General features: G+C 41.4%; 1 protein-coding gene and 1 long non-coding RNA gene across 2 annotated transcripts; both read left to right on the top strand.

The window, feature by feature from the left end:
- The first annotated feature begins 4,500 nt into the window (after nucleotides 1-4,500).
- LOC123444102 (two pore calcium channel protein 1) lies at nucleotides 4,501-22,155 on the top strand. The gene is made up of 24 exons (XM_045120716.1): nucleotides 4,501-4,956; nucleotides 5,943-6,086; nucleotides 6,312-6,419; nucleotides 6,872-6,967; nucleotides 7,549-7,658; nucleotides 8,267-8,327; nucleotides 8,762-8,928; nucleotides 9,012-9,117; nucleotides 9,239-9,316; nucleotides 10,094-10,155; nucleotides 14,451-14,523; nucleotides 14,867-14,932; nucleotides 15,263-15,403; nucleotides 17,110-17,167; nucleotides 18,294-18,401; nucleotides 18,977-19,040; nucleotides 19,514-19,682; nucleotides 19,943-20,007; nucleotides 20,473-20,563; nucleotides 20,710-20,796; nucleotides 21,094-21,165; nucleotides 21,248-21,288; nucleotides 21,372-21,463; nucleotides 21,715-22,155. Exons 1-23 carry the CDS (start codon nucleotides 4,777-4,779, stop codon nucleotides 21,451-21,453), a joined length of 2,229 nt encoding a protein of 742 aa, XP_044976651.1. The 5' UTR covers nucleotides 4,501-4,776; the 3' UTR covers nucleotides 21,454-21,463; nucleotides 21,715-22,155.
- Nucleotides 22,156-22,801: 646 nt separating this feature from the next.
- LOC123444101 lies at nucleotides 22,802-23,618 on the top strand. Its single transcript, XR_006630943.1, has 2 exons — nucleotides 22,802-22,990; nucleotides 23,130-23,618. It is a non-coding gene; the product is annotated as an uncharacterized LOC123444101 (long non-coding RNA).
- The last annotated feature ends 1,025 nt before the right edge of the window (nucleotides 23,619-24,643 follow it).

The following is a 24,643-nucleotide window of genomic DNA, read 5'->3' as shown; positions in this document are numbered from 1 at the left end:
AAGAAATGACCCCGAACACCTACTTATGTCAAACATAACCCCGCAGTGTCCTTTCTCGGATGCAGAACTCACGAGAAGAGTCACTCACGATTACACACATAGTTGGCATATTTTAATTGGGTTTACTTCAAGATTGTTATGACCGGGTGTTAAAACAAAGTTTCCAACTTGTTACATAACCGCGGGCATGACTTTCCGAAAGATTTAACCGGGGTGCTCCAACTAGTCCATCACACACTACCACAAGATGCCCTGGAGAGAAAACCTCAACCTTGAGATAGCCGGAGGTATCGTCGATATCCCAGTGCACAAGACCTTCGATAAGAGTAAAACAAATCCAGCAAGACCGCCCGACAGGCTACATCCCAATAGGAGTTGTGCGTATCTCTTTCTCAGGGCACTATCGGACGGGTCACACTACGAGTAAAACCAAACCTCGAGTTTCCCCGTGGTGGCCCCGCAGTCTGCCCGTTTGGGACCAACACCATCAGCACTGGGACCCCTATATTATGTTAAATTAATCCATGGGTAGCGCTAACTCCCTATGCGTCACTAACGATGTTGAGTATTATTATGTTAAGAAAATATAGTACCAATGTTGGGCCTTGTCGGAAGAGTTTTATCCCAAAACAAAAATCAAGGCATGTTAGGAGCGCTCAGTTTTGGAACATAACACGGGTACACAAGTAACTAGGGCGACAAAGATGGAACAAAAGTACGAGGCTAGAAGGCCAAGCCTTCCACATTTTACAAGGTATATAGGTGCATCAAATAAAATAGCAATAATATGGTCATATTCAAAATAATATCCATGTTGGCACATGGAAGCAACTGCACCTGCAACTAGCAATGCTATAAGAAGGCTGTGTAAGTGGTAACATAGCCAAACAAGGGTTTGCTGGGTTGTGGAAGGGTTAGAGGCTTTTCATGGCAATGTTGGGAGGCTTGACATAACAGGTGGTAGATAGCGAGACATAGGGATAGAAACGAGACAACTAGCATAGCAATGATAGTAGTGGTATCTAGGAAAATGGTCATCTTGCCTGTGATCCCACTTGAAAGAAGAATGAATCCATGAAGTAGACGAACCAACATAGTCGAATTAATCCTCACACTCTCACACGCTTGCGGAACTCTATCGAGAATAAACAATCTGGAACAACAATCACCACAAGATAAGCACCACAACATTTGCATGACATGATGCACAACACATATGATGCATGTCTAGTTTAATTATGCAAGGTATGACAATCACAACATTCAAATACTATACATTAAGTGAAGCTCAATATGCAATTTATTGCATATTGACAAAACTCCATATTTGAATTATTTAGTTCACTCCCATTTAGGTACTCGACAATGTTTAATATTGTTTAACATGGCAAGAGGTGAATCATAAATAAACTACACTATTTAGGCATTTTAAATGAGGTAGGAAACAACATATAGCATTTCTGAAATGACCCCATATGTTAATTTCGAAATTGATCCAGATATGAACTAAACACATTTTATATTTATTAAACAACAAAATAAGGCGGACCATGTGATTCTACACGTCATTCTAGTCGATTTACATATATAGATCATCTAAAACGGAGTAACGGTTTAAAAGATAGGATCAACCCAAGTTAATATGACATGGATGCAAAATGTATGCAAATGACAACCACAAGCATGTTAAAACATGGTTGACAAGATATTATGAAACTACATGAAATTCTAGGCAAGTTTAAATAAGGCCGGAATAACGAATAACAATTCCGGAAAGTCCCCATATGCAAATTACGATTTCGGTATTGTTCTTCCTATAACACAATTTTAAAGTTGTTAAAGAGTAAAATAAATGCCACCTTACTATTCTACACATTTTCTAGTCAAGTTACATATGTGGACCATTTTAATCGGAGCTACACTTAATTATTTATGAAATAAATTATTTTAATAGGACATCTACGCAAATTAAATGCAAACATACAGATTAATCATTTTTATCATGGATGAAAGTTGGTTAATGTGAAACTATATAAAATTCTAAGCATTTTTCATGTATAAAGGCGGACCGGTCGTACTGGTAGCCACGACGCTGGGCCTGGCTGGAGTGGCGTCCCATGCGAGCTGGACCAAGGGACGGGGGCTGCCCACTAGTGACAACACGGTCAACACCCTGGGTCGGCTCCTCGTGCCTGCGCTCGATTTGGCGAGCACGACGGCGTCGCTAGCTGGGGACAACAGGGAAGCGCCGACGGGAAGGATATTTGCCGGATCCCACCGGATCCGGGCCGCACGACGAGGTCCAGGTGGCGGGAGATGACAAGGGGGCCTGGTCCTAGCTGAAGTGGGGTCCGTCGGCGAGCTGCGACTGTGGGCATGGCAATGGCGAGGGGCAGCGGGGCACACATGGAGGAGCTCCGACGAGCTTCGGCTGGAGTAGCTGCGGTCGGTGGCGGTCACCGGCGGGAGGCGGTCAGGTGCCAGCGAGAGGCGGGCTCGGGCGGTGCTGCGGGCTCCTGTGTGAGGCTCCCTTCGGTGCGGTAGCGGCTGCGTGGGCTGGCGAGGACCAGGCGCGGGGAGCTCGGCTCCCACGGGCTCGGTTGCAGGCGAGGAGCTCCTCTCTAGGAGCGGCGGCGACGAGCTCAGCCCGGATCAGGCCGGATCTGGGTTCCACGGACCCGCGCTGGAGGTGGGAGAGAGAGGCGGTTGGCTGTGGAGGCTGGGGTTGGTTGTGCATGGGTCGAGGAGGTAGCTAGGGTTAGGTCCAAAATGGTAGGGGTAGGTTGTTTAAATAGGAAAGGGAGCTAGGGATGGTTTTTTTTCTCCGATTTCGACCGTGCGATCGCAATCGTACGGTCCCAGTCGCGGAGTTTGGCCAGGATGGTTAGTGGGCTATGTAGGAGGGTTTGGGCTGAGAAGAGAGAGAGAGAGAGGTTTGCAGCCCGACACAAGTTTTTTAAACACCGGAAACATCAGACGTTTGACCGACTATAGTGTCGCTATACATTTAACTGTTCGGGTATTAAACGGACTCCGATTACGATGAAATTTGGCAAGCGGCCTCACTACATTAAATAAGATCGCACGACAACTTTCAATCCAATCCGAGAAAGTTTTATAAACACTTTTTAAAAGAAAATATTAATGGTGTCGCGAGCGCATGCGTGTGTGGTTGGTCCCCAAACGGTAAACGATAAAAACGAAGCGAACCAGCAACTATTAACAGATGCAAGTTTTTTGAAAAAATGACGACAACGAAGTGCCGATGCTATGCAGATGATGCGATGATGAATATGACAACCAAATAAATCACACGGCGATAATGGAATAAAAAAGAAATCTTCTAGAGCTTCGATTATGGGATGTTAGAGTGCCGTCCGTTTGGCACTTGATCGAGACATTCGTGATTGGATCGCGGCACAAATTATGATTGGATCGCGAAGACGTTCGACTACATCAATCGCGTTTCTCAATGCTTTCGCTTAGCGATCTACAAGGATATGTAGATGCACTCCCGTGTTGTAAATGTTGATCTTCATAGATTGATCTTGATGAGCGTAGAATTCTTTTGTTTTTCATGTAACGTTCTCCAATAATTTAACCTTGTTTTCTCATGTATGTTTCCCTAGTAGAAATGCTTGAGGACTTCAAGATAAGTATATCCATCATATCCTTAATTAAGATTATCTTTTATTTCTTATACATATTGTTTGTAAGAGTGAGTCTTGACATGAAGATACCTCATTCAAGGAGATATATGTGGTCCAATTCAACCACTATCAGGACCTTTTAGATATTTCATGGTGCTCATAGATGCATCTACCAGATGGTCACATGTATGTCTATTGTCCACACGAAATCATGCTTTTACCAAGCTAATTGCTCAAATTATTAAATTAAGAGCAAATTATCCTGAAAATAGGATAAAAACAATTCGAATGGACAATGCCGCTAAATTTTCTTCACGTGCATTCAATGACTATTGCATGGCTATGAGCATTCATTTAGAACACTCTGTGCCTTATGTCCATACTCAAAATGGTTTGGGTGAGTCTCTCATCAAAAGAGTAAAATTAGTTGCTCGACCACTATTACAGAATTGTAATTTACCAGCATCTTGTTGGGCGCATGCGGTATTACACGCAGCAGATCTAATACAAATCAGACCAACTGCATATCATACAACCTCCCCACTACAACTAGTACGTGGCACTCAGCCAAGTATTTCCCATCTGCGAAAATTCAGTTGCGCAGTATACATATTGTTTGCAAGAGTGAGTCTTGACATCAAGATACCTCATTCACACATGGTTTGATGCATATAGTCAAAATACACATGACTCACCTATAGCAGCCACGTCAGCAGGAGAACGGGCATGCAAAATTCTTCTCGACGATAATGTCCCGCAGACATCACCATCCGACCCCTAGCTGTGCCGAAAGCTACCCCCGCGCATACGACCTGTACGGCCGTCCACTGTCAAAGGCAAACACCAAACAGCGGCGTCCAGCAATGAGCTACCCTCGCTGGTGCCCCGTCTCCCTGCCTTGCTGTTGGTCCACGCGCTGATCCCAACGGGATTACGGGCGACCTGTGCTCCATATGCGGCAGCCAGTGGAGATAGCCGCGACGTGGTGAACACGATCCGTTCCGGTTACTTCTAATCGCACTCCCCCCATTTCCACACAACACCTGCTTAAACTAATCCACTTCGAGGTTCCAGTTCCAGTTCCTCTCGTAGCTTCAGATCTCCGCTTGCATCTCAGTCTAGCGGGATGAGCGAAGCGCAGGCGCCTCTCATCACCGAGGAGGCGGCGGAGCGCGGCCTGGCGTCCTCTGGCAGTCGCCGCCTCAGCGACGGGGGCGGCGGGCAGGGCTCCAGGAAGTACCGCAGGCGGTCGGACGCGCTAGCACATGGCGACCGTTACCAGAAGGCGGCCGCTCTCGTCGACCTCGTCGGTTCCCACTCCACCTCTCTCGTTGCCTCTCTCTCGCTCGCTGGTCCTCTGCTCCACTTGCTCTGTTTCGCTGAGCGAGCAGCTACGCTGTTTGCTGTAGACTGTAACTGGGAATTCAGATGCTCGAGCCTCGAGGGGCTTGTGGTGTTGGTTGTTGTGGCTGGCGACTGTGAGTAAGGTGGCGTAGGAATGGTGTTTGATGGATTGTCGGCCCTAGCTTAGCATGCTGATTTGGTGCCGAGGTCTACGTGGCCGCGGCTGTCGTGCGGAGATGGTTAGGAAGCAGAGGTGCTGCTTGATTTTATTTTTTTTGGGTTTGGGTCTCGGCTGGTTCGTGAGTGTTAGATGCTTATTGTCTATCTGATGAAGTGCCAAAAAATGTTACGGATTGATCTAGTATTTTACATTATGGTATTTGACATTGTATTCGAACTTATACAATGAAATAAGGGCCTTAGTACAGTAAGTCCCATTTTCTCTTGCAAGGAAATCAGGGTAACTGAATCTTAGCTAGGCTGCACTTATCAGACTATGTGACTATGTTTTCGAACCGGGCTTTCTCCCTTTCCATTACTTTCATAACGGAAATACAATGTTTTGAGACCAGGACCAGAAAGAGAGGGAAAGGGAAAAAAGCGAGTTCGGGACAATATCAGGAAACCCACCGTTCACGCCTGTCGTCAGGAACATGAACTGCGGGGCGAAAACCTGATATCATCCTAAACTACGCAACAAAGACCAAAAGTATTACACTACCATGAATCAGTACCACTACCAGGCACCCCACAACAACCACCACCAGACCAGGCTCACCAAAGAGCACAGAAATAAAACTATGTGACTATATTTACATAACCTTTCTTTCGGGAAGAATATTTGTTGGAGCTTCTATGGTGATGTTAAACGAATTGTTCATCTGTTAATTTCTTTGCATTGTTTGACTTACTCAAAAGTCTAATTAGCTATTACGATTATTTTGGCAGGCAGAAGATGGTGTAGGTATCCCTGAGGATGTCTTGAATGATACGAGGTTCGGGAGGGCAATGAGTTTCTATTTTGTGTATCTCCGGTTGGACTGGCTGTGGTCACTTAACATATTTGCTTTGATACTTTTGAATTTTCTCGAGGTTAGTTATTTTATCTTATTACAATCATGAGATTAGTTCTCAGAAAGTGGATTCTGCATATTATTATGTATAGGTTCTTTAGGTCATGATTGACATTGTATTATTCTAACAGTGACCAGGCATCTTAAGTGCGGAAACTTTCCATGGTCAAAATAAAGAACAAATTAGGCACAGGCTCATGATTTCCATATGGTATTGATGTGAGTTCTTTCGTTTGCATTTCAGAAGCCTCTATGGTGTCGGAAAGATGCTCTACATGCTTGTGATCAAAGGGATATGTACTTTCTCGGCCAGTTGCCATACTTCAGCAAAACTGAATCACTCATTTATGAGGTACGGCTTTATTCATAAGGGCAGTGCTTCTATGCTCCGCCCAAACCTTAGTTACAGAAATCTTAAAGCAGGTCAATAGTAGATTAGTAAGTCAAGCCCTCAAGTTGCTTTGAGAATTGCACTTTCCACTTTTATGGACAATATCAATGCAACCTGAAAATAAATGAAATGATCTTGGCCGCTAAAAAATCTGTTGAATTTTGACTTGTTTTGCAGAATTAGTTGCTCTCTGAATTCAGCTACCTTAGTTACAGAAATCTTAAAGCAGGTCATATGTATTTTAGTGGATTCAGCTATCTGAATTCTCTTATCCTCGAATGTGTATGATTGGGGCTATCCTATCATAATATGAAATGTGCATGTCTTGATCGAAAAGCATGTAGTGACCTATATGAAGAACTGAAAACCTGAATCTGATGTATTGATCTGTAAATGGTTCTTTTTAATTTCAGGGGCTTACACTTGTTATTCTTGTAATGGAAATTTTGTGTCCACTTTCTTATGAAGGCCTAAATATTTTCTGGAGGAGCACCACAAATAAGTTGAAGGTAACAATTCTGTCTTCTCGGAAACACATAATTTTCCAATACATCTCTACAAATATCAGAGAACTTAGAAAACCTAATAATGCACATGAGTTGGCTTAGTGAATGTTATTTCGATGCACCGTGAAAGATGCATGGCAAATAGAGGCCAATAGTTTGCTTTTATACAGGCCCAAATTTAGATTACTGCAGAAATAATTGAAGATGGGAAAATTTTCCGATAAAATGACACTGAACATTTCTGGCTGTTCTTCCTTATAATACAGTGAGGAACAAGGAAATATGGTTACTACTTATTAGATACAATAAGTTGGAATATATGTGGTTGACTGAGTAAAGATTTCATTAGGAAACTATATGTTGGTAAACATGAGCTGAAGTTCAAATTTAAATTGCGCTTTCCCTTTTATGTAAATTAATTATATTATTTTGCATGCACACCTCTCACAGTTTAGGTCCTTCCATATTTTGACAGTCTGTTTTCAAACTTGAATTTTATTTTATTAAACTACCTTACTGTGTTAGATGTGTGATTTTGCTTTCTAGTTCACTATGGCTTACCCATTTTTCTGCTCTACCTGTAGATTCTTCTTCTCTTCATCTTAGCATGCGACATACTGGTGTTTGCCTTTAGTTCCCAACCTTTCAGATTAGCTCCATACATCCGTGTAGTGTTTCTAATCATGACTATCAGGTATGCAGTGTTTTGTTTGTTCCAGGCTGCTGGTACCTTATTGAATACAGCGCGAAGGTCCTATCTTAATATATTGATAATTAATATATGTGTGTGTGTATGGGGGGGGGGGATGATTCTCCTTGTATACCACATAGATAAACCGCCTGTACCTCTTTGTCATTTTCCATACACTTCATTAATAAATACTAGATACCCCAAAGTGAATTCTACAAAAAATCCCATTTGAGTCCATATGTTCTATATCATTTGCATACTGTTTTCTTTACATAAGAAAGGTATATAGCATATACTAACGACTCCAATGATATATTTTAATAACACCTGTATTGATGTATCTAAGAATAATTAATGAGGTATATTCATAATGATAAATTGTTATAATAGATACGTAGACACACGCGCGCACGCACACACACACAGAGAGAATGCACCTAAAGTCATTAATTAAAGCTGGTGTGTTTGCTAAACTGCTTCTGTATACAATATTCGAATAATAATAATATTTGATTTGATTGTCAGCTTAGATATATACTGATTTTTATCTAACAAATGTCATATGCTACGGATTCAACAAATAGATTAACGTGTTCTTCTGTCTGCAATAGGGAACTGCGAATGTGTGCTATCACACTGGCCGGTCTTATTGGGACATACCTCAATGTATTGGTAAGGTTATATCCATACACAAAATTTTACACGCCTATGAATTGTAAGACGTGCGAGCCTGCGAGGATTAACAAGTTCACTCCAGGACAAGTCATTACAAATTTTATCCATTGAAGTCATGAGGATCTTTCATTAATTATCATCAATGTATGGAGTAAAGGGTATATGTGGCACATGCAGTTGAGTTGTGTGGTGGACACAGGGTGGGTGGTTAATTCCACATCTTTGCTTGTAGTGCTTTACTGTGGCAAATATAATTTCCAATTATACCTCTTCTGGTCTAATATAGAGATACCAGTACTAATATGTTCATCTCTTATGTCTATTTACTTCAAAACACAACGATTCCTGTGCTTCTGCATGTTCACATTAATGTTTGCAACCCATTATCTGTTCACTTTGATGTATAACCTTAGATCATCTATGTCATGTAGGCCCTCTCTCTGTTGTTCCTCTTATTTGCAAGCTGGCTAGCTTATGTAACATTTGAGGATACTCCACAAGGAAAGACCATTTTTTCATCATACGGTGTAACACTGTATCAGATGTTTGTCCTCTTCACCACCTCCAATAATCCTGATGTATGGGTACCTGCTTACAAGTAAGATGCTATCAATATTTCTGATGTGTTTATCATGTGACAGTCGACACATATTCAAGTTCACCTTACATATTTTGGAGCAGGATATCCCGCTGGTATTCCCTATTTTTCATCGTCTACGTGCTTTTGGGAGTATACTTCCTGACAAATTTGATTCTTGCTGTCATCTATGATAGCTTTAAGGAACAGGTACATTTTTTACCTGTTCCCTATCTTTTCGCTTTTACTATACTCTTTATTTCTGAATATTGTGTGTTTTTCTGCCTAATAGTAAATACAACAATAACATGGCATTCATTTGGTGATACAGTTCGCAAAGCAACTTGTTCAGGTGGACGCTATCAGGAAAAATATATTACAGAAGGCATTTGATCTTATCGATACCAACGTGAGTGTTCTGTTGCTATGTTTTCCTGGACATTGATGTGCTATATTTTAGCAAATGTATTTTGGTAAACTTCCTATATAATTTAGAATGGCTGGTGGTTGTTCAAGTAACCTTTTGCCAGAATATAGTTAAATCACTTGAATCGTCAGTTTGGAGAATTCAACTAGGACAAGTTCCTGTTGGGTTCCACCCAATTACGTTTTCTCATTTTGTACATCTTGAAGAATGCCCCCCACCCACCCAAATGTTTCTGGACCATGTTTAATCCAAATATTCTTCAGGAAAAAAATGGAAATAGCAAAACTATTTTTTGTGTAATATTCCAATAGTTCACATTTGGTGTTTGTGTTGTTTTAAATACATTTTTCCAATTGTTATCGCAGTATCATACGATTTATAAACAATGCCCATCATTCATAGCAAGTGTTCCATTAATTCGAATGAAGTGTTCTGTCAATTATCAGCTGTTTTCTTATTTATTTTAGGGAAATGTTCTAGCATCGAGAAACAACAACGTGTGACATACTTTATATTATAAAGTCACTTGTGAATCAGAAATTGACACATGGAATAGAGATAATCTACTACTACAACTAAATATCAAGGTTGCCATAAAAAATAAACTAAAATATGTCTAATGTGAACCGACGAGGGAAGGTGGGTGATATATTCACACTTTAGTGGTTATACATTGCTGTAGTGTGAACTCATATTTGTGTTCATTTATTTGTTGTATTTCAAGTTTGTTGTTGATCTTGCTTGTTGTTTGTACATCAGACTCGGGGTTACCTCGACAGGGAACAGTGCATATCATTGCTTAATGAGCTGAACAAGTACAGGTAACCGGAAGTCCCCTCATACATTGCACTGTATGTTTGTACGAAAGCACTTTCTACGTTATATTGTTCATCAGTAAGTCTTCTTGATGATCTTTAAATTTTTTTCTTTAGAGAAAACTCAAAAGCCTCCTTTTGGGACATAGGGATAGTATGGCTAACCAAACTTTTCAACCTCATTTTTCGAGCAAACAAGATGCTACAAGAATGGAGACAGAGTATATTAGTACCAATCTTCAAGAACAAGGGGGATGTTCAGAGTTGTACTAATTACCGTGGAATTGAACTGATGAGCCATACAATGAAGCTATGAGAGAGAGTCATTGAGCACCTGCTTAAGAAGAATGGCAAGCGTGACCAAAAATCAGTTTGGTTTCATGCCTGGGAGATCGACCATGGAAGCCATTTTCTTGGTACGACAACTTATGGAGAGATATAGGGAGCAAAATTAGGACCTACATATGGTGTTCATTGACTTGGAGAAGGTCTATAATAAGATACCACGGAATGTCATGTGGTGGGCCTTGGAGAAACACAAAGTCCTAGCAAAGTACATTACCCTCATCAAGGACATGTACATAATGTTGTGACAAGTGTTCGAACAAGTGATGGCGACACTTATGACTTCCCGATTAAGATAGGACTACGTCAGGGTCAGCTTTGAGCCTTTATCTTTTTGCCTTGGTGATGGATGAGGTCACGAGGGATATATAAGGAGATATCCCATGGTGTGTGCTCTTTGCGGACGATGTGGTGCTAGTCGATGATAGTCGGACGGGGGTCAACATGACGTTGGAGTTATGGAGACAAACCTTGGAATCGAAAGGTTTTAGACTTAGTAGGACTAAGACAGAGTACATGAGGTGCGCTTTCAGTACTACTAGACACGAGGAGGAGGGGGATGTTAGCCTTGATGGGCAGGTGGTGCCTCAGAAGGACACCTTTCGTATTTGGGGTCAATATTGTAGAAGGATGGGATATCGATGAGGATGTGAACCATAGAATTAAAGCCGGATGGATGAAGTGGCGCCAATCTTTTGGCATTCTCTGTGACAAGAGAGTGCCACAAAAGCTAAAAGGCAAGTTCTATAGGACGGCGGTTCGACCCGCAATGTTGTATGGCGCTGAGTGTTGGCCGACTAAAAGGCGACATGTGCAACAGTTAGGTGTGGCAGAGATGCGCATGTTGAGATGGATGTGTGACCACACAAGGAAGGATCGAATCCGGAAATGATGATATACGAGATAGAGTTGGGGTAGCGCCGATTGAAGAGAAGCTTGTCCAACATTGTCTGAGATGGTTTGTTCATATTCAACGCAGGCCTCCAGAAGTCCCAGTGCACAGCGGACGGCTAAAGCGTGTTGATAATGTCAAAAGAGGCCGGGGTAGACCGAACTTGACATGGGAAGAGTCCGTAAAGAGAGATCTGAAGGATTGGAGCATCACCAAAGAACTAGCCATGGACATGGGTGCGTGGAAGCTTGCTTTCCATGTGCCAGAACCATGAGTTGGTCGCGAGATCTTATGGGTTTCACCTCTAGCCTACACCAACTTGTTTGGGACTAAAGGCTTTGTTGTTGTTGTTGCTGTTGAAAAAACTCAAAAGCCTTGCGGGTGCATTGATAGAAAGAAGAGTCTGTACAAGCCCTAAGAATGGCAACACCTGATAATTACAACACGACGGCTCTAAACACTAGAAACCCCGTCGCCGGAAGCAAAGCCGCAAGACCCATAGCACCCGCTATTGGCCATTGCCCGGCTTCCATCTTGATCGTGTGAAGAAGGCGAGCTAAGCTGAGCGTTGTCGAAGATGATCGCATTGCAATGCTTCCAAATGCACCAAGCCACCAATATTATAGTCGATGACGCCCCCTTCTGAACCGAGGCATGGACATAATCACATTTTTTTGCCACAAATCCATGAAATCCTCCTCCATGACAACATCAGGCTGGGGGGGGGGGGGGGGTGGATCATCGTCTCCTCGATTGATCGCGGAGCACTAAAAAAAGTGTGTGCTCAAGACCGCGACACACAAGCTGCTCAATGGTCCAACAAATATCTTGGCAAGCCAACCACACGAAGAACTTGATTCGAGGTGGAGAGCTTCCAAGAGCTTGAACTGACCGGTTCCTGAAAGAGTGTCGTGGCAGTTTTTGAAAGTGTACCCGCCATCCGCATTCCAACGCCAATGAAGGACGCCTGGCGTGGTGGTAAGCTGCACCCTGCGCACCATCCGCCAGATTTGGACGTATTGCAACAAGGCCAGAGGACCCCAAGGCCCCTCTAATGTTTGAGATACAACAACGATCAGTAATGGCCTCTCGACCGCTTCCTTGTGGCACCCTCGGACCAAGAGTAGCGACTCCGGTGCAATTTTTGAAATGGTGCGACTATCGAGCCAACAATCTGTTAAGCTTCATGCACTAGCCAACGCAACCAAAAGTCCGAACTGATGGAAAGGGCTAGTGCAATCCACATATACTGTAACACCCCCTCTCACGTGTGACGGGAAAGACAAGTCAACACGTGCAACTGGAAGAGAGCGACGACGTGAGAAACTCACGTATGAGTCAAGAGGCCTCTACGTGGACACAAAGGGGGGCTACCAGCAATTTTTAATAAATTGCGAAAACCCAGGACTTGAACTCAAGACCTTAGCTCTGATACCATGTTAAGCTTCATGCACTAGCCAACGCAACCAAAAGTCCGTACTGATGGAAAGGGCTAGTGCAATCCACATATACTGTAACACGATCCTCCTAGAAGAGGGTGGATGTTTTGTCTCCAACTACCATATTGGTGGAAGTGGCAAACACCTCCCTCTCGTCCCGGGAGAATTGGAGGCCCAAACCCCTCAAGGATACAGAGGGTTGGTGCACATTTTGCACAACCATGAACCATCTAACCTTGAGGTTGATTGCCGCACACCCAAGGTCCTAAGTGCCCAAGCCCCCCAAGCGGAGGGGCCTACATCGCGGAACACGCCAAGGAGCATAGTTGGTGTGCAACCCCAATGCACGCCCGAAGAGCGCAAGCAAGTTGTGAACGATACAATGCTCCCCCATACCCAGGATGCAAAAGATGACGACTTCGTCTGCATAAAACGAGACAGTAGTTATCAGGTCGTGTGGCACGAAGTCAAGGAGCAACCCGAACTCTCTAGCCCTAGCAAGCAACATGTTGAGAGCATCGGTCACCAACACAAACAACATAGCGGAGAGTGTCTCGCCTTCACGCAGGCCCTTGCGGTGCCAAACCGAAGGCCCCGGTTCGCCGTTGAGCATCACTCGTGCTACTTGAGGGTACAAGAGGAAGTCAATCCACTCGTGGAAGTGTGGCCCAAAACCTATCCTTGCGAAGCACTTCGAGGCGGAGAGCCCACAACCCAAAACACTGAGTCGGAACACATGGATGATATCCAGCTTTAGCATGGCTCATGGCTCCCCCAGCCAATGCAAATGAACGTGAAAGAGTTTTTTGTGAACCGGTCTTCAATGATTGTTCCATTCTTTATTAGTGAGTTTTCCATGATGAATGGGTATCCCAAGATAACTAAATGGAAGAGAACCAGTCGCGAATCAAATAATTGCCTGCATCTTTGGCTTTGCCAAATCAGAAAAGCTCACTTTGTTGGAAGTTAATTTTGAGACCCGAAAGTTGCTCGAAAAGACAACTAATTAACTGCATATTCAGAAATTTGACTAAATCATGCTCCAGAAAGATGATAGTGTCATCAACGTACTGTACAACCGGCACACCACCTTCAACAAGGTGTGGAATCAAACCACCAACCTTGCCATCCTCCTTGGCTCTTGCATTGAGAACCATGAGCATGTCGGCTACGATGTTAAAAAGGACTAGTGACATAGGATCCCCCTGCTGCACCCAGGGGCGAATCCAGCCCAGCGGGCCGCCCCGGCCCCCTTTGTATACTGCAGCAATTGCTACAGTATTGTGGACTTCAAAAAGTCTTGCATGAAGTTCGTGAATAGTTTAGTGTAGGACAACCGCTCCGTCCAGAATGAGATGTCTTGCATGAAGGCTGTTTGTGCTGGTCAAACAACAGAATGAGCAATAGTGGATACCCTATTAGTTTAAACTTCCGTAAAAGATCTAAAGCTGACGTTCATCAAACAGATTGGCCTAAATGCTCAATCCGCACCGCATCCTCCTTTTCTGGAAGCAATGTGATAATGCCAAAGTTGAGACGAAACAAGTATTAGGATATTTTCATATTCTTTTGTTACTAGCTCCTATGTCAGCTATGGCTATCATATAACTTATTCACTTTTGTAGGTCCTTACCAAAAACCTCAAGGGAAGATTTTGAATTAATTTTTGCCGAGCTTGATCGAAGTGGTGATTTCAAGGTATGTATTCTTCTTATGTTCGTTTGGCATGTTTTGCTTTTGTGAACTCAGCAAGTAAATATTGTTTAGTATTGTGTTGAAGAAAGAATGCCATATTCATAATGTTGCTTGCTCCAACTGATGGTACATGCAAATACAAGAGTTGGCGCAGAAATAATTTTGCCATCTGAATTTAGAGTTTTTCTTAAGATTTACAAATGCCTGAATCTTGTCAATAGTTGCTAGGAACTGGGTGTAGCTTTGTTGGTGGGAGGCGGGGGTGTACTCCCTCACCGCCCATGTCTGAGTCCTCTTCAACTCAGATTTTGGTGCCTATTTGTTCTAATTTATTTATCTTGTCCAGGTTACCTCCGAAGAATTTGCTGACCTATGCAATACCATTGCAATAAAATTTCAGAAAGAACCGCCGGTATATTGTTCTTACTTCAACATTCATGATCCCATACATTTTCTGCGTTACAAAAATGATACAGTCACTGATGTATACCTTTGGCTGGTAATTTTAATCTAGAGTAGAAGTTCTAGAACTGCAATTTAAGAATACCAATTAGACTTTAAGGATAATCTAGCTGTTGTGTAAATATATCAACGTCGGAAATTGGAGAAGTTTGATTGGCAAGGATATAAATTCATTTCTTACCAGGGATAGTAATACTTTGAAATTTAAGTATATTTTATTTTATGTTAATACCGTGTTACTGTAACCATAGTTGACTCAGTGTTGTACGCATGTTTGCAGCCGTCTTATCTGGAAAAGTTCCCATTCTACCATTCACCAGTTTGTGGAAGGTTGAAATCTTTTGTGCGGAGCCGCACGTTTGAGTACATTATTGTTTTTGTTCTTCTGATAAACCTAGTTGCCGTCATTATCGAAACAACGGTATGAAATCTTTTACATTTATGATTTTTTGAATCGACAGTTGTGTTCTATAAATGCTATACTTGGTGGCGTGACATGATGATTTGACCAATAAATATGATATATGATCTATGGCAGGCATATATCTGATAGGCATAATATTTTCAATTACCGCAACTTATGCACCGAAGTTTTACGAAAAAGAAAGATCAATGCTCTTTCTCCAATATAGTATTTTTTTTCTTCACATTAGCTGGGAGCAAGTGCTTGCAGCATTATTCATTAATTACGGTGTCCAAATTGGAATATTGTTTTGTTAGAAATGAGGAACTTATGAGAAGAAGCCTGATTTGTTAACAACGGTACAACAACAACAAGCCTTTAGTCCCAAACTAGTTGAGGTAGGCTAGAGGTGAAACCCATAAGATCTCGCAACCAACTCAGGGCCAGTCCTTTTCATCCAGGATTCTATAGAATCAAGATTCTGGAAAATTCTCCTAGAATCTGCTTCTCCCAGAATCTGTTGTCGAGTTCTTATCGGAGATTATAGTTTGAGATTCTGGGAAGTGTTGTGTGTTGAAATGTCTATACTACCCTTAGACAGAAATTGTTTGATGAATTGTTAAAACTTTGTTGTTTCTAACAGTGCTAAATATTACATTTAAAGTGAATTTGAAGTTTTGTTCATTGGTGAATAATCTCAAGAGCTCACTGGTGAGGTCGTCGGTGGTGGGTAGAGACAGGCTCGAGCTCGCTGGTGAAACCGTCGGCGAAGGAAGAGGAGGTGGCGGAAGGAGAGAAGACCGGCAGCGGCGGGAACCTGGCTGCAACGTGGGTGGCGGGTGGAGACAGGGCCGCTTGCTGGTGAAGCCTTCGGCGAAGGAAGAGGAGCGGGGACCTGGCCGGCGTCGACAAAGGGGCTGGCGGGCGACGTGGGCCGCCGGCGGCGGTGCAACCCTAGCCGTCGCTGCAACCCTAGCCCCCGTCGCTGCGTTCCCCCGATGCGAACAGGACGGGTCGAGCGGGTCTGTCTCGGTCCAGCGCTGGAGCCTCGGTGGCATTTCGGGTGTAATTAGTTGATAGGATAGGGGTACACTTCTAATTCGAAACATTTTCTTTCGAGGGACTCTCCATAATCTCAAGATTTTTGGAGAAACCAGGTATTTGAACATTCTGAGATTGCACTAGGATTCTAGAGAATCCGGTCGAGATTTTGGAAGCCTAGTCGAGTTCTTTGGCTCAAGATTCTCGAGACTGAAATTCTCCATAATCTGGTGAAAAGAACTGGGCCTCATGGTTCTGGCACATGGATAGCTAGCTTCCATGCACCCCTGTCCATGGCTAGTTCTTTGGTGATAATCCAGTCCTTCAGATCCGTCTTTACAGACCTCTCTTGATTTGTTAACAACGGTATTAATTAAAAATTGGCACGACATGAGCTTTGTTAATTATAGGACTTTGGGTATTTTGACCAATAAAAAATTAAAACTGTTGGGATTCCTATTTGTGAGGCAGAAAAATCAAAATAAAATTTGAAGTAGCTATTTTTTCTTCATTTCTTATTGTTCACTCCCGTGTGCACTGTTTGCTAAGTAATGACTAGTTGGCAGCTTAACTGTTTGCAACCCACCATCCTCTTACAACTAAGAATCAAAACTATTGAACTTACAATTGCAAACTATCCCTGATAAACCAGTGCAATCTCATTGCTAATGTGATATTTGCAGCTTGATATAGAAAACAGCTCCTCACAGGAAACGTGGCAGGAAGTAGAGTTCTTTCTTGGTAAGGATTTTGTGGTGACCATTGTTTCAACGGTTCTATGTAAGCAGCATTATAATTTTATCTGATGAATTTATACCTAATATGACCTCCGCTGGGAAATATCATGTCCTACAAAGGACACTGTCAAACGTTTCTGACATTGACTATTAGTATATTGAAATTGGATAGTTGAAAATAATACTATTAGATCTATCATGAAGAATATTACCGCAATATCATATTTTTATATTTTTCTCTGACATATTTATATGAAAAGTAATGGTAGAAGTTGCACAATGGAGACCGTGCCTATGTCCAAAGTGTCATTTATTTCTGAATAAAAGGTGTACATTATCTGATTCCAACATACTTGAATAACATATATCATCATCTTGTTGGCTTCCAAACCATTTCAATATTTTTTCGTTTTACTAGCAGTTTCTTTTCCAGGTAGAATGCCATATTTAAGCATCTTTGTGTTGCTCCAAGTTTAGGCTGTAATGGTGTTCTACATAATTCATATGGAAGCATGTTTAGTCACAAACTCACAATGGTGTAAGGTTCAAAAAGAGCAGAACTTGAGCAAGCCATTTTTTGCCCGATGGAATGTCATACTTAAGCATCTTTGTGTTGCTCCAAGTTTAGGCTGTAATGGTGTACTGCATGATTCATATCGAATCTTGGTTAGTCACACTAGTTGTAAGGTTCAAAAAGAGCAGAACTTGAGCAAGTCACATATTGGAATATCAGAATTTGAACGTATCAATATCGTAATTGTATCATACATTGGAGTGATGTGTTTTCGAAAGTAAATTAAGTTATGAAAGATGAACCCGTTATAGAGGCCACCTCTTTTAGTAGAACTTTAGTGCATTAAAGCATAGAGCATATGCTAGCAGTGGCCTAAAAAGTGTGCCAGTAAATATTAGCCTTAGTTTGTATTCTGCAGAATCACACTTCCCCGCCACATTCGCTTGGTGCATATGTTGTACGGCAACACTTGGACTTCACATCACACTCCTTTCATCCTTGTCCCCTTTCGTCTTTCCTGTTGGCACCTCACTAGCCAGTTAACATATTTTATTGATCGCTTTTCATCTTCCTGGAAAATTTGTATTGAGATGTTAACTGAAGTAATATGTTGCAGGATGGATTTATGTAGCTGAGATGGCACTAAAAATATTTTCATTAGGATTTGGTGCTTATTGGATGGAAGGCCAAAACAAATTTGATTTTGTGCTTACTTGGACTATATGTAAGTTTATCACACATTCTCTCATCAGATGAGCTTAAACCCACTTCTTCCGAGGAAATTTTATTCGGTTTCTTCTGTCGATACCTTTTATCTTGTATTGTTAAGAAAAACATCTGCACTAAGAATATTTTGGTTCAAACGGGAGGAATCAGTTCCTTTTCACAACTCTATAGGATTCATAAAAAGAAAAGAAAACCACATCTAGTAATTGTGTATACAAGATTATGGAAAACATATGATTGAGCATAACTGATTCACCTTTGATCAGAGTCGAGTAATCATGAACTTAGAAATCGATATGTATGATCCAAAGAAATATGATGCATGGTTCTTGTTAAAGTTAAGCTTTTGTTTATCCTGGAGCCGTATTGTTCCTCCATGCAAGCACTGAAAATAAGTTAACAGCTACTCCCTCCGTAACATAATATAAACGTCTCATACTAAGTTATGGAGGGAGTACTATTGTTTGAGTATTTCATATCTGTAATAGCTTTTCAATGGAAGCTAGTATATCTTACATTATATTCTTGTCAAAATGAAACTCTGTAGTAATCTAACATATGATTTCCTTGTAGTTATTGGAGAGACTCTAACGTTTGCCTTCCCGTCAAAGCTTCCCTTTCTTTCAAATGGAGAATGGTATGTTTCACTGTTTTGGATGCATTACTTTCCAAATTTTAGTCAAGTCATCATGCGTATCGATAAACATTTCCAGTATCATGTATGCTCTTATTTAATTTCTGGAACCAAAATGAATGACCTCCATGTGCCTTATGAGGTCAAAACCCAGCCCTAAACCTCATGTTCTATGATAAAGGCCCTCAAGGCTAGAACCTGTTCAACTAAACTAAAGTACGCTTCTTGGTATGACGGCGATTTCGGAATATGTACTTTGATTCCACCGTAACAAGAAACTGCAAGCAGAAATATAACCCCCTGAGATATATGTAAGTGATGTTGAGCTGTGCTTGTTGGAATTACCATTTCAACATTTAGTTACTTTGAAATGTTTCGAGCTATCCCATCTGAAAGAATATTACATTATCTTGTTTGCTCAATCCTTGCGATCTTGCGGTCAGATATGTAACTTTCATTTGATGTTTGCCCACCAGGATTCGGTATCTTCTCCTTGGAAGGGTGTTGCGCTTAACAAGAATTTTGCTGCAAGTTCAACGTTTCAGAGCATTTGTCGCGACATTCTTTACCCTGATGTCTAGTTTGATGCCATATTTGGGGATAGTATTCTGTATTCTTTGCATGTACTGCTCCCTTGGTTTGCAGGTTAGAATGTTTGCATATTAAGTTTACGATTCAATTTGTTCTTTGGACAACGATCCACCTACATACAACAGTTTGTTATTTGTGCCAGTGATTGCTATTTTTTCTTTCTTTGTTCACAGCTTACCCATGTACTAATTACTACTGTTGTTTAAGTCAAACTTATCCTGATCTGAACTGAACACCTTCACTGTTGAAATATCACCAGCACTTTTGACATCTTATTATTTGTGAACTGATAGTTTAGTCTCTCTCATTTGCAGATTTTTGGGGGCATTGTGTATGCTGGAAACCCAACACTAGAAGAAACGGACCTCTTCAGTAATGAGTATCCTTGTTTGTTCTTATTCCATTGTTGGGATTCCACTAGGAATTTTACAGTTCCTTGTGGTCAATGATTCTAATACATCGTTGGTAACCTCTGTAAATGGCACTTACTGGCCGTCCTAGTTCGGATTGGTAATATAATGTCAGTCTGGAAGAGATTTTTTCAAATTTTCATATAGATTGACATGAAACAACAATTTAATGCTCATATAAAACCAAAAAACCACAATAATATGAGGAAAGATATATGTTACAAATAAATATCAAGCCAGAATAGAGAAGGCACTTGGCTGGTAACCGCCAAGTTACCGGCTAGCAGGCTACTTGCCTTGCTATGGTAAATTTACGAGTTAGTTTTTTTAATCATTTTTCATGGCCCACGTACCTGCTATGCTAAACCTAAAGCATGCTTTTGAAATGTATCTGTTTCACATAATTCTTGCATTTTTGCCCTTGACATATTCAGCTATCTTCTTTTTAACTTCAATGACTATCCAAGTGGTATGGTTACTCTGTTCAATTTGTTAGTGATGGGCAATTGGCAAGTATGGATGGAGGTAAGAATATTTCTCTGTTCTATAAAACGAATTAAAGTGGTCAGGATTGTCTTCCTAATCAATGCGGAGACATCTGGTAAAAATACTGAACATATTTTTGTATTTGCTAACCTGTGTTTCTTTATCTTTGTTTCTAATACTTTCAGAGTTATTGGCAACTGACTGGAAGTTCTTGGAGCCTGATTTATTTTGTCAGCTTTTACCTTATTTCAATATTACTACTGCTTAATCTGGTAAGATCTTAAATAGATCCTCACTTTTTTGTTCATCCAGTAACATGCTTGGCATAAGTTTTTAACTTCGCACAATTTTTGATTTTGAATGACTGGCCTGTGCATGGCTAGAACTTTGTTGGGAAGTGGATATTTCCAAGAATTGTATTCCCTCCGGTCCAAAATAAGTGTCGCAGTTTTGAACTGGGTTTAGTTCAAAACTGCGACACTTTTTATGGATTGGAGGTAGTAGCTCATTATATGTTATTAGATGTTTAGTTACTGATTATAAATTTCGTATTTCTTTTATCTTCGTAGATTGTAGCATTTGTATTGGAGGCATTTTTTGCTGAGATGGAACTGGAGAAAGGTGAAGAGGTTGATATCCAGGTGAGAATGAGATGAATATTTAAGCTACTTTATATCCGGATTGAAACGGCTGATATTTTAGGACACTCTCCATCACCTGCAGAGTCCTACGTCTGGAGGAATAAAGAAACGTCGGTCTATGCGGTAATGTAGATCTTGTTATTTTCTATTATTATATATTAACATACGGTGGCAGGCTTTGCAGTCTTATCATTTATCTGTTGTAGTGTGAGGTCAAAGGGTACGATGGTTGATATTCTTCTGCACCATATGCTGAGCAATGAACTTGATGGATCTCAAAACTCTTGATCAATGACTGGTATTATCCTGCTTCTCACTCAGAACTTCCATATAATTGTGCTAAAATAATCGAATTCATGAACTTAGATGTTTTTGGTGTATGATATTATAGATGTCAGACATTAGCTCATTTCTAGTGTTTGTTATCTGTTGATGCCTTTTTACTACATTAGTTCACCCACATTATTTCCATGATTATGTTTTATTCAGTGCTGCCCTCATTGTGCTTTAATGGTTATAACTCGGTTATTTTTATTTCGCTTCTGCCAGGATGGAAGCAAGAAAATACACGAGCGCCTTCCTGATGAAAACGTACATGAATGATTACAACCACCATATTCCCAAGCATGGAGTGTGTAGCAGCCACGATAAATTTTTGAGTAGAGCTGTGACGGACTCGATTTGCTTCCTCTTTCATCATCAAGAAATACATCGAATATGCGTACTTGGAATATGCGTATTTGTGTCGGGTCGATTTTATACTGCTGTCTGTCAGTCTGGTAGAGTTTTATATACTCTGTCTCAGTCAGCATACCAACAAGCAACTAAAGAAGAGTTCAAGTCACCACTTCAAAGTGTAGTCAGCAACTTGTATAAAACAAAAGGAACTGTACTGGAAATCAATATGATACTACAGGCTCTGGTACATTTTTCTGTAACTAATCCTATATCAGTCCAAATACTATCAATATGATACTACATTCTCTGTTACATTTTTCTGTAACCTATCTTATATCAGTTGAAATACTAGGCATTTTGTTGACCTCCTATTTGCATGTCTAACACATCTTCTATTTCTAAATAGTTGGAACCCACTACCTAATTTTGCTAGACATGCAAACATGCCACACAAGCAAGTCATGCATGTTAATAGAAGTTACACCTTGTGTATTTATTTATGCATGCATGTAGCATTGCCACATCACCAATACATGCATGTTAGTCCTAAATTATTATTTTTCATCCTATTTAATATTGAATGTATATGTGTTGAGGGACTGTGTATTTATTTATGCATGCATGTAGCATTGCCACATCACCAATACATGCATGTTAGTCCTAAATTATTATTTTTCATCCTATTTAATATTGAATGTATATGTGTTGAGGGATACCATATACTAATGTAGTGGAGCCGTCACATTTGACATTATTTGACTACAATTACAAAAATATTTTTCATATGCTTCATATTTGTACTTTATTTTTTAAACACATATGTGCTTCATATTAGTTTTAGTTATTTTGTACTCCCTCCGTTCCTAAATATAAGACCTTTTAGAAATTGCACTATAAACTACATACGGATGTACATAGACATATTTTAGAGTATAGATTCATTCATTTTGCTCCGTATGTAGTCTCCTAGTGAAATCCCTAAAAGGTCTTATATTTTGGAACGGAGGGAGTAACAATTATTTACGCATTTCTTCTATCAAAGTTCCAGCTGCAACGCGCGGGGCATCATCTAGTTCCTCCAGATTTAGAGGAAAATGAACATCTGGTTGAGCCTCTCATTTTTCATTTTCCTTTCCATGGTGTAGAGGTAAGGTGGAGACAGGCAGGCCAGCTTGTTTAAACTTATACATATGAACAACAAATATAATGAGTATAAACATGATTACTTGAGTATGCAATATGTATATTAAGCATATGCTCCTCTCCATTTGCACGTATCACAAAAGAAATGCCGACTCTCCTCGCTATTACTCGACGAGGGAGAGGAGGCCGGAAGGAATGAAGTGTGCCGGCGTCACCACTCGGTAGGGAAAGTATGACGTTGGCCATTAAGAGCATCTCTAGCAGACCTCGTATAAAGCCGACATGCAAAAGTCGTTTGCAGTTCATGGAAAAACACTTTTGCGGGTCGGCGTGGACGGCGGTCGAGCAGACCCCACAAAACGGACCCGCATAATATCCTTTTTATACGGGTCTGTTTTGCGGGATTTGCTCGGCTGCCGCCCATGTCGGCCCGTAAATCTGTTATTTGCCTTTCAATTTCAAGTATTGCTTCTTTATTTTCTTCAAAGACATTGTATACATAATAATTTATCAATTTTTTTGCTAAAACAGCAAGACCAAAGGAAACAAGAACCATAATTAGGCATTTTTAAAGAGATCTAACTTTCATAACTGCTCCCACTAGTTGGATCAACATCTTCTCCATTCATTCATTGTTGATCTGGAGATTTTTGATCTTACATTCTTCATTCTTCGGTTTGATTCTAAAGAATTAGATGTTGCTTTCCCGACCCGGGTAATGGCCGGAAGAGTCCTTGTCGGCAAACCGACGACGACGACTAGAGGATGAACCAGTACTTGCATGTGGCGTTGGCGCTTTGTCGGGGCTGTGCGAGGTGTTCCCCAACCAATCAATGGCTTTGGCGCAGCCATCGGTGGTCGGAAAAGCTGAATCCGGTGGCCGCGACAAAACAGCCGTCAATCTGCAGCTTTTCGATCAGTCGAGGCACGAGAGAGTGGTGGAGGTCAATCTAGGACGTGCGGCGGCCCGCCGGCGTGATCCCGGCGGCTGGTATGGCCGGAATCGAAGGCGGTGCCCGACGGCGGTGGATGGGGGAAAAAGCGCGGGCTGAAATGTCTCACCCACCAACCGCTCTAGATATATACAGGGCACCGATGGGGCGGGGGGAGAACCTGCGTTTTTGCGGGTTGGGGTGGGCATTTTGCCTTGCCCTGCAATTTTTTTATGGATCGAACGCGTTTTACGGGGTCTGGTCGGGCAGCTTTTTCCGTCACAATCCGTATTTTAACCGTTGTTTTGCTGGCCAGGGCATTATAGGGGTCTGCTAGAAATGCTTTAAGGGCGGGGGCTTTCGCAGAGTTGTGCTAGGCAGTTGGGCTGGTGAGATATGCAAATTTGGCCCGAGCTTAAGGAGTTAAACGAGTACTCCCTCTGTAAACTAATATAAGAGCATTTAGATTACTAAAGTAGTGTTCTAAATGCTTTTATATTAGTTTTGTTAAGTAAACAATCACATATTAGAGTTTGGCTCGACTCGTTAGTCATGGAGTTCTAGTTGATTTAACTATTTTTTTTAAATATTACTTTTTTTTATTCTTTTTTAAAAATATTGCACAGATTCAAAAAAATTCAAATATATGCCTGCCTCGGCCCAGGCGAAGCCGATTGGAGGCTGTCGGCTCAGGCGCGGCTGATAGGAGGCAGTCGGCCTAGGCC

Source organism: Hordeum vulgare, chromosome 3H (genome assembly GCF_904849725.1).
Source record: "Hordeum vulgare subsp. vulgare chromosome 3H, MorexV3_pseudomolecules_assembly, whole genome shotgun sequence".
Classification (NCBI taxonomy): Eukaryota; Viridiplantae; Streptophyta; class Magnoliopsida; order Poales; family Poaceae; genus Hordeum; species Hordeum vulgare.
The sequence above is the reverse complement of the archived record's forward strand: the minus strand, read 5'-3'. Positions and strand labels throughout refer to the sequence as shown.